This window comes from Phocoena phocoena, unplaced genomic scaffold, assembly GCF_963924675.1.
Source record: "Phocoena phocoena unplaced genomic scaffold, mPhoPho1.1 SCAFFOLD_205, whole genome shotgun sequence".
In the NCBI taxonomy this organism is placed as follows: domain Eukaryota; kingdom Metazoa; phylum Chordata; class Mammalia; order Artiodactyla; family Phocoenidae; genus Phocoena; species Phocoena phocoena.
This window is the reverse complement of record NW_027077486.1, coordinates 44,152-54,923: the sequence shown is the minus strand read 5'-3', so window position 1 is coordinate 54,923 and position 10,772 is coordinate 44,152. Positions and strand designations below refer to the sequence as shown.

The 10,772-nt window shown below is 43.7% G+C and overlaps 1 gene segment (V, D, J or C); it reads left to right on the top strand.

Annotated features, from left to right (window-relative positions):
• The first annotated feature begins 4,764 nt into the window (after window positions 1–4,764).
• Window positions 4,765–5,231, top strand: LOC136143285 (immunoglobulin heavy variable 3-23-like). The segment is given in 2 exon segments: window positions 4,765–4,810; window positions 4,915–5,231. Coding segments are annotated over 2 exon segments (363 nt in total).
• The last annotated feature ends 5,541 nt before the right edge of the window (window positions 5,232–10,772 follow it).

The window sequence follows — 10,772 nt, the reverse complement described above, 5'->3', positions numbered from 1 at the left end:
CCCCATCTATCTTTGGAAGAGCTGCACAGAAATATTTCTCCATGAGAACTTTATTTGAAGGTTAGGTCACTACTTTCTGTTATTAGTTGTCAAGTTTTTAATCGTTTAATGGCATAAGTAATTTTTACTGTTGAACTTTAAATCTGCTTTCCACCATCAGATGGATTTCCAATTCCTCTCATCCTCACAATCTCTCCAGTCTTGTCTGATGCAATGCCTTTCACTTGAATAGTATGAGTCATGTTGATATTCGGAAACTGATGTCCATACAGCACTGCAGGCATTCTCTCCTCTGAGAACATTTTGAAATGTCGGGACACAGGTTGGGCTGTAATATGTGGGCTGTGTTGCCTGCACCTTGTTATCTCGTGTGGACATTGATAATGGATATTTAGATAAAAGAGAGAGAGAGATAAAACGGAACAGATACAGGTATATGATCATCGTCTGGAAAATAACCATAAAAACTGGCTACATAACCCATTTTTAGGGAGTGGTAAAGGCTCGAAGGTGTAAAGATGATACAAGCACCCGTATGAAGTTATTTGAGCAAACATAAATATTCAAACAAATTTGGTAAATACTTTTCTACCACACTCCTCAATCCCATGGTGAGAGTCTGGTTTTCTCTCTAAGAAATTGACAAATATATTCCATTTGGCGGCCATTGGCACTCCTTCCAGCAAACGGATGAGGGGCCTTTTGCTCTACATCATCCCCAATATTTGAATTTCTTAATATTTTGTGCTTTAACTGTTGTAATAAGTGAGTAGCAATATCTCATGATTGTTTTATTTTATGTTTCCTTAACGAAGAATCTTGTTAAAACCTTTTATCTCTTCTTTGTGGAAGTATCTTCAGATCACTGGCAAAGTGTTCATTATTTTCATTTTTTGTTACTGTTGTTGAGCTGTGAAGTTGCTGTATAGTCACGATACAAGTCCTTTATAAATATGATATTAGAGAGCACATTCTCCAAGTCTGTGCCTAATTCCCTTATCAGTGAGTTATTGTTACTCTTGCTGTTGTTGGTTTCAGGACAGAAATTTTAATGGATACAGAAAAATTACAAATTGATTTTACGAATGATGTTTGCGATATTATACCTAAAAATTCATCATGAAACTCAAGACACTCTTTCATTTCTATCACGTCTCTACGCCAGGCCTCATTGTGGGATGGAGGGTTAAGTGCACCTTCTTGAAGGGAGCATGACCATGATGAGGTACCTGAAGTTATTCCTTAAGGGAGATTTATCCTACCTTCCCCATTAGATATATTTATTCAATCTCTTTACATAAGTATGAATCAAGACATTTGTTTCTTACCTTGTATTAAGGTTATATACTAAGGCATTTTCTTTGCTTCTGTAATTGTTACAGCTTGTCTCCCATGAGGAGCTCTTTCAGATAGTCTTCTGTGTCCTCTTTACGGGCACCCATCCATTTGTGTGAAGACGTCCTTAATTTCTGGTGCCACAAGAATCTGCAGGATAAGTGTGTGTATTCTATTCTGTGGCCCTGGAATTAGCCAGACCTCACATGAGTCATGGATCCTTTTCTGGAGAATAGCATTAATAACCAGAAGAGTTGGTATTAGGACACTAATGCTGGTGTCCTGTCCACTGGGAGCATTGGCTCTAGACCCTATAAGCTAAAAGACCTTGGAAATATATCTGTGTGCACTACCCCACGTATACACACACACGTCTGCAACTAGCTCTGTATCTCACCTTCTGACCTGTGTTAAGGTAAATGTGAGAAAATTCTTACATCTCCAATCCTAGTGCAACAACTCATGGTTAAATCCAGAGTTTCCCCCTTGCTTCTCTGTTACTTTCCATCCAACAGTGAGAAGCCTGGCTCCACCGATGCCATCCAGCTACTAATTGTTCAAGTCCACATGCACAGTTGGAACTGAACGCTTAGCCTGACTCCTGATGGAAATACCGTTATCCACCAGGCTCTACTGCTTACGTGCAGTGGCTTAGAACTTAGCCATCAGACTCCACTCATTTCCAAAGTCACTTAGGTCAAAACCTATTTTCCCACCTTCTACTGACATGCTAATTCATAGATTCACTATGATATTAGGTATCATCTATACAGTGTGCATCGTTCCATCCTTGAGTCGCCATCTTATAAGTGGCATTTATATTTATATTCAATAAGGTTCACTCTTTCTGCCATTACTTTACATATTTTGACAAGTTCATAGTGCAATGTTTCCACCACTGCAATTTCATAGAGAAGAATTTCACTATCCTTAAATATTGCTCATGTTTCACATATCAAACACCTTCTCCCCAATTCCTGCTAAATGCTCATCTGATAGGTTTATATATAGACTGAAGTCTTCCCAAATGTGAAATAGGTGAAATTGAACGTTTTCAGACCGGTTTTTTAATTAGCAATATGCATTTAGGATTCCCTCATGTCCTTTCGTGGTACAATACTTTAATATTTAAACTGTTGAATACAATTCCACAGCATGGATACATCACTCATTGTTTATGTACTAATTTGTTGAAGAACGTATTTGTTGCTTGCACTTTTTCTCAGTTGTAAATGAAGAGACCACAATAATTCATGGGCAGTCAATGATGGAGCTGTAAGTTTCCAGTCAGTTATGTAAATATTACAAGCATGACTTCTGGGGTCTAACATTAAGCTCTGTCTAGGTGTGTAAGTGACTGCACGGAGAATGGGCTCTGATGCAGAGAACACTCAGCTGACCCAGGCATTGTGCTAAAAGGATGTCAGAGCCCAAGCAATGTCCACACGAGGTGGACACAAGGCCCAGCCCTCAGACCCGGCTGAGCCCCCAGCGTACAGTCAGGGTCAGCCTCCCTTACATGTGAGTGTTCCTCACAGGAGCAGGTCCTGTAGCTGAACTTGAGCCTCTCACAGCGACCCTGCATGGGGCAGGGTGGGCTTCTCCTCCAGACACTCCCTAAGCAGAGACGGTGAACAAAATAAAGAGCTGCTCTCAGTGGAAACTGTCAAGGGTTGTGACAGGGTTTTGTGCATCAATCAGAACCTGGATCATTATTATTCATTTCCGCGCGTGATCCTATTCCATATGTGGTAAGTATATGGCACAGTGGGACTGGATGAGGGGATAGAGGTCACACTGTGAGCGCAAATGCTATGAAACAGTGCAGATCCAAGTCCACGGCCAATGTCCTCCTCCCCAGGATGCAGGAGGACCTAACAGCTCAGGCAGGAATCCTGGGCTGTCCCAGGTAGGAAGACACACCTGTGTGGATAGAGAGGTAACACCATCTGACTCACACTTTAGCAGGACCACGCTGACACTGGCGAGGTAGTTACTTAGGAGACGTTGGGGCACTATTACACCCTAACCACGCTCGACCTCAACACATCTGTTTATAGTTTAATCTTGTAGTAGTTTTTGTTCCGTTCAGCAGCCTATGTCAGGGTTAACAACCTTATGCTTTGTTATTCTGTGAGCATTTGTCTCTCCAAGATTTAAATTTGTTGCTCTCTTCGTTCTCTAATTATCTGATATATTGGTGAGATTTTGATAATGTGCAACCTGCCCCATTTTGAGGTTGCTTGAAGAACATTAAATAAGAAGCGTTTTCTCAGCTGCTCATCTCTCTGCATCTCCAAGACGAGTATCAGCTTTATTGTGACACCCAGAAACTGGAAACAGTTCCAATATCACACATCAGCTTAATAAATAAGACAATCATGCTACGATCATTCATTAACTGCGACCTGTTACTAAAACCAAGGATTCCTGACACACACAATAACATGATAGTGTTCACAACTATTTGTGCTGAGTAAAATAAGCCATAACAATAAGAATACATACAATATCATCCCACTTTTATGAATTCTAGAAAATGAAAAGTAATCTGAGATAACAAGGGAAGATCAACGGTGATGTGGTGACAGGATGGAAGATAAGAAGGGACAGGAAGGAGGAAACCCAGAAACTACTGAAAATAACGAGAGGAATTGACTTGTTCTCTCCTGATAATGCTGGTGCCTCCGTCAGTATTCATTACAGTGTTCATTCTGAGTGTGTGCGCTTTAGTACATGTCAAAAACCTCATTAAAGTGATTACAAATGAAGAAATGCATGAGTTGGGAGGGAAGGAGTGAAGGGAAGAGACTGAAACATAAGAGACTCTTGAAAATACTTCTCATCACCCCTGACCCCCTCCATACATTTTAGGTAAACACGAGAAGACAGCACAGTCATCGTGACCTCATTACAGGAGGGGGATCTGCAAACCTCACCCGGCAACTCCAACTCTGTCCTGTAGTAGGTTCCAGGGAGCAGCCTGGCCCAGAGCTCAGGAGCAGATGCTGGATCTAACGGTCACCCCATGTTTCTCCTTGGACACTACACACACCCTCCATTCCTCTGGGTGTAGTTTACACCTCTAATATGAGGGTAACAATGGCAACTACATCACGGGATGTGAGTGCATATGTAAGATGATATATGGGTCCTAAGGGTTTACTCTGGAACAATCACACAATGAAAGTTATATTTCCCAGATGCTATCAACACCACAAAATCCAAGACTCTCACACCTGCTCTGAGACGCTGCCCTTTCTGAGGACATTCAACAACATAGCCTCTTATATACTAGAAGGTCATGCAAATAGAGTCCTTCCTCTGCTGATATAAAGCAGCCCCAGCCCTGACCCTGCAGCTCTGGGAAAGGAGCTCCAAGCCGGGATTTCCACGTGCTCCATTCGGGGTTCAGACAGAACACTCACCATGGACTTTGGGCTGAGCTGGGTTGTCCTTGTGGCTATTTTACAAGGTAATTTATGGAGAGCAAGAGACACTGAGGATGTGAGTGGATATGAGTGAGGGAATCAGTGGATGTGTGACAGTCTCCTGACCAGGATGTCTCTGTGTTTGCAGGTGTCCAGTGTGAGGTGCAGCTGGTGGAGTCTGGGGGAGGCTTGGTGCAGCCTGGGGGGTCTCTGCGACTCTCCTGTGCAGCGTCTGGATTCACCTTCAGTAGCTATGGCATGAGCTGGTTCCGCCAGGCTCCAGGGAAGAGGCTGGAGTGGGTCTCAGCTATTAGTAGTAGTGGTGGTAGCACATACTATGCAGACTCTGTGAAGGGCCGATTCACCATCTCCAGAGACAACTCCAAGAACACGCTGTATCTTCAAATGAACAGCCTGAGATCTGAGGACACGGCCGTATATTACTGTGCGAAAGATACACAGTGAGGGGAAGTCAGTGTGAGCCCAGACACAAACCTCCTTGCAGCGAGACAGGAGGGGGGATGCAGGGGGCACTCAGGACATACAAGTGTATGTTTCAGCCCCAGGAGCAGGTGCAGATGGTAGTTAAGGGCTGCTTTCCTCCAAGGGTCTGGGGTTTCCTCTCCATATAGCAGTTTTCCCTGGGGAACCTCTCTGTACTCATCCATGGTTCTTCAGTTACACATTCAGCCTCTCAATTAGAAAGACTTTTTGAAATAGGAGAATAAATGTAATATATGAAAGGCAGAGACTCAAATTTATATGTTCAGGTTTTCCCTTGTCTAAATGTTGTCTAAATTGACCCGTTTCAATACTATCCCAGCGGATGTATAAAGAGTTAAACATATTCTTCCTTCCTCATTGTGATATCTCAGCCCTGCCCTACTGTAGACCAGCTGTCCCTGCCAGGATGCGGGCTGTTGACTTGCTGCTCACCTCTTGCATGAGAAGCATAAATGCGCTGAGCAGCCCCGGATCCTCAGGGGGTCGCTGGGAAAGATGCCAGTTAGAGGGGACGTGGGTGGGGGTGTTTCTACATGTGCTCCTTGCTTCCAGGCCCAATAGAATCCCTATACGCTTATATAAGACCTGCATCCTGTTCTCCTGTGCAGATTATTTTATGTCAAATATTCATCATCACAGCTATTACCAATAGACACATATGTAGTTGGCAGGGAAAGTTTAGAGTCAGGTGGATAATAACATGAATTTTCAGAAGCTGCTGAAAACAAATCTATTCTCCTTTCTTCACCTCAGCTTCTTATGTGAGCACTAAAATGCAGGAAATCACTGAGGTTCTCATTCCACGAAGAGTCCTGCCGACCTACAGGCAAGCCCACCTCTGTCCAGGAACCTTTGCAGGGGAGGCCAGATCCATGGTGGAGAAGCCCAGGCCTCGACCGGAGGCCTCACTGTGTCCTGATGTGTGCTCTCCAGCTCATCACGTGCCATGTCCAGGCTGCAGTTTACCTTCACATCTGTAGGATTCAAGTAAACCGATACCTACATCACATGCTTGCTGTGCATATGTAGAAACAAAATATAAAGGAGGCCCTGAGTGTTGGGGTCCAGGGTAGGGCACCCCTAAATATGCCTCCAAGTGACTTAAGACAGAGCCAGTGCAGAGGGACATTCTGACCTTCCTCCCTGTCACCCTGAAGCAAGAAATAAACCTCCCATGTGAAAGGTGCCCTCTCTGTACCTGGAGGTGGAACTGAAATGGTCCTTTACCGCATATCTTCTGCCTGCCTTTTTCTGTGCCAAAACTTAACCCTAAGAGTAAGTTTAATCAGAGGAGTGAGAAAATCTAGAAAGGAACGACGTGTCCAACCAAACCAAATAATAATAGTTTATTCATTAAGCAAATCAAGAACCTTTAGTTCCTCCTCAAGGGCTATAGATAATATTCTTGTCCATGTCCCATGAGCCGTCTTGTAGATACTGAAACTCCCACCAGGAGGAAGAAGTTAACTGCATGACGACCAGACTGTAGCCATGACATAAGCTGCCACAATTCCAAGAAATGGCTTCAAGAAATGAGAACAAACCGACCCTGGTCCTGAAGATTAACTCTACTTAAAACAAGCAAGAGGAGGCTGATCAGACCACCTCATGACCAACTGCAAGACGACTGTCACAGCTGACTCTGCCGTTTCTGCCCGTAGCCCCTCCTTCCACCTGTAAAATCCCTTTCCCACAGATACTCGGTGCGGGGTGACCTTTGGAGAGAAGTCAGTCCCCAACCCCGGGTGCAGGCAGCCAAAATAAAGCAAACTTTCCTTTCACCAACTTTGCCTCTTTATTGGCTTTTCAGGACTGAGCAGCCGGACGCTGCTTTCCTTTGCAGACGGACACTCTTATCACCAGGAAGGGGGAATTCAGGCCTGGAATCTTCTATGAACAAACCTTGCTCCTTCTTTAATGACTAGCCAGCCCAAACCCTGCTTAGGTTCTTCACTAATTGAGCACCAAAAGCACACATTTCCTCCTTCTACCAATTCCTCACAAATATTGCATTTTGTCTAAAAATATAAAAGCTGCCTGCTTTGGTCACTTCTGGGTCCATTTCTATGGCACATCCATGCACATGGTTAAATTTTTTTTCTTTTCTCCTGTTAATCTGTCTTTGTCAATTCTGTTACCAGCCCAGCCTCAGGAACTCAAGAGGGGCAGAGGAGGAGATTTCCCTCCTGACATGTCCAAGGTGTCTTCTCTTCAGCCTCATGCTGTACAACCTCTAAGGAGGCTCAGTCCTCACGGCCACTGTCACTCTGTTGACGTCACCTTGCCAGGTGTGTTCTTCTGGAATCTCTACTTTGCATTTCCATCTCACTATTCGATATTTCTTCAAATCAGTATGTGATTTCAGTGTCCATTTTCTGGATATACACAGTTTATTAGTTATTCCCTATGAAAGGACATGTTGCTTTGTCCAAATTTCGGCAGATATCAATAAAGCTAACTAAGCATCATGGGCAGGGTTTTCTCTAGACTAAAGTCTTACTGTCTTTCACAAACATACAAAGGAGCACTATTGCTGAAACATAGATAACAGTATGTTTAGTTTTGCAGGAAGCCCCCAAAATGTCTCCCAAGGTGCACCCCGTTCTGCATTCCCACCAGCTGTGAATGGACCCCCTGCTGCTTCACATCCTGCAGGTGTTTGAGGATCTCAGAGTCCTGATCTGATCCACTCTTGTAAGTTTTCAGGGATATGTACTTGTTCGGAATGGCACTTCCCTGTGACATATGTTCTCCCACAGCCTTATTTGCAAACTCTTTGTCTTTTTGGTCAGGTGTCTGTTAAGGATTTTATCCCATTTTTTAATCCTTTTCTTTCTTTCTTATTGTTGAGTTTAAGGCTTCTTGGTACATGTTAGATAACAACCAGATATACTAGATATGTCTTTTGCAGATATTTTCTGCGAATCTCTAGCTTGCATTTGGGTAAATTTTAAATGTATTTTATTTTGCTTTTCAGTTATTACTTGTTGTGTTTCTATTACAATGAAAAGTGAAGTTAAACTTTCACTTCCTAAGCCATGGGAACTTCATGTGGGAACATGTCACAGTACAATCAAAGGCCTCTTTCAGATACTACAAGGATGGAATGGGTGAACAGAGGGGGGACTTCTTCAGAGATGCTCTTCTGGAAAAGTAGAAATGTACCAACGTACCCTCCTTCCTGTGTTGCTGGTGAGAACTGTGCTGCGTGTCCACAGAGACACAGATCCTTGATGAGAGAGTGAGATTTCATCAGTTAGAATGACCGTTTGCTAACAATAAATTTTACCCATAATGGATCTGAGTTTATGAATGATTGTTACTTGAATGATTCAGTGGATTTCCCAATGGTTGAAAACAAAATCAATTCCTTGAATTATTTTTATTAATTTTAATTCATGTTACCCCAGAGAAGAATTTGACAATCACAATTTCAGTAACACATTTCCATTACTTTGACATATACCTCTTAAATTTTAGATACCACGTTGTTGCATAATAAATGTTTCATTACATCCCTCACATTTGAAACTGGAATCCAAGTGGACCTAGAAGATGAAATGTGAGGGTAGTGAATGCCTCTACATTGAGTAACATCTAAGACAACTAATTTAATATCACACGAGGGCATTGCTGATTTCTAACTCTTGTTCCTGCTTCTTCTTTTCTCAGTAATTCCAAAAACATACTAAATGACCTAAACCAACTGTCCTCAATGTTCCTGAAGTCCACACCTCATTCTGAGCTTATACTCTCAAGATTTTATAAGGGAAAACACAGAGACCATCAGAAGGACCTGTCCACGTGGTCCCCATGAACCCACCACCATCAGCCCTTCTCCCTCCTATCACGATGGTCAGGCCCTCTTGCTGTGACGATCACTGTTAACCAGCAAAGCGAGACGACTTAAATCTCCCCACTTCATTTCCCATCACCCACTGGGCGTCTCTAATAGACAGTCCCTCCAGCATTATCATATGATCTGGTCTCCAGACTTAATGGACCCCAATTATCTCCACAAAAGAAAAATAACTTTTTTTAGGACTGGTGCCCTAACACATTTTTCCTAGGGTTAAATGGACCCTAACAACACATCCCCATCCACAGAAACATAAAGACACCTGCCATATATCCTTCTATGTTAACATGAATTTGGATGGATCTCCTCTAATCCACCAGCTCAAGAAGGGCAGGTCAGATGCTGGGGCGTCTGTACAAATTCAGGCCCTTCTTCCACCTGCTGAATAATGGGCCCACCTGATTCTAGGTTTTAGATGTCATCGCTTCCCCTCCCCTATCCCACAGCGTATCAGCTCAATTTTCAGGTCCTGACAACAGGGTCCAGACTTGTCCCGTGATTCTTGCCCATATCACTGTGGTTGGCTCTCCTATTATCAACATTCATGCAGGCAGATTCTTTAGTATTTATTTTACTCGGCAAATATTATTGGAAAAGCTAGAAGAAGTATACTACTCTGTTCACGAAATAGTATGGAGTAAATATCTTCTCATACACAGCAGGCTCAACATCAGTCAGTGTTCAGGTGAAATCACTGGGCTGAGGGAGAGCTGACCTGCCCCAGACCCACAGGTGTTACCTCTCAGGGCAGAAGTGGAGCCAGCGCTACATGTACAGGGTGTCAGTCAGAGATGGGGACTCACATTGGTCTTTCTGGTTCCCAGGAGAGATAACATCACTGATGACACTCATGTCAACATCCAACACCCCTGGCAACCCCACTATAAATTTCAGACATACCATTACCATCGTGATCCCCAGTTTACATCCTTGCAGACGGAAATGCAGATGGTGAGGCCACATCCTCAGTACCCACAATGAGATGGGATGGAGGTGTGCTCTGCTCTCCAGCACCACTTACTGATGTGACCTCAGGCACAGTCCCAGGACTCAGTGACCCAGGGACTCGGGAGAGCTGCTCTCAGGTGGACTTTTCAAGGGAAACTGCTTCCTGAGGTGAGGACTTTCCTCTGACCATGACACCCACATACTCTGCAAGCCATTCACTTTGAAGGTTTACTTCCAAGAATCATACATGTTCTCTCACCCAGTGCAGTGGGAACTGTATTCCCTGAGCTCCCATGTCACTAACTGTGACAGAGTTACAAATGAACACTTCTAGAAGGAGTGAGTCTGGGCACTGTCACCAGGTCACCTGCCCAGCATGTTGGAGTCCTGAGGATCTTCCAGGAGCTGTCTGTTCTTAGACCTTGCTAGCCCTGGGGATTCCCCAACGTCCACATGCATGGAAGGAGCCCTGAAGCTCGCGGTGTTCCTGCAGACACTCAGTGGTGCACAGGAAACAGAGAGGTCAGGCTTCAGGCCATGTCAGCAGTGCTGGGATCCATGACCATCTCAGCAAGAATGACTACCTTGTCCACAAAATACATGGTGTGTTTAGTTGTTAAGAGTAAATCCACCTCCAGAGCAACTCTTGATAATATTTAAACTGTTTCAGGTGAAGAAATGTTCACCCAAATTAA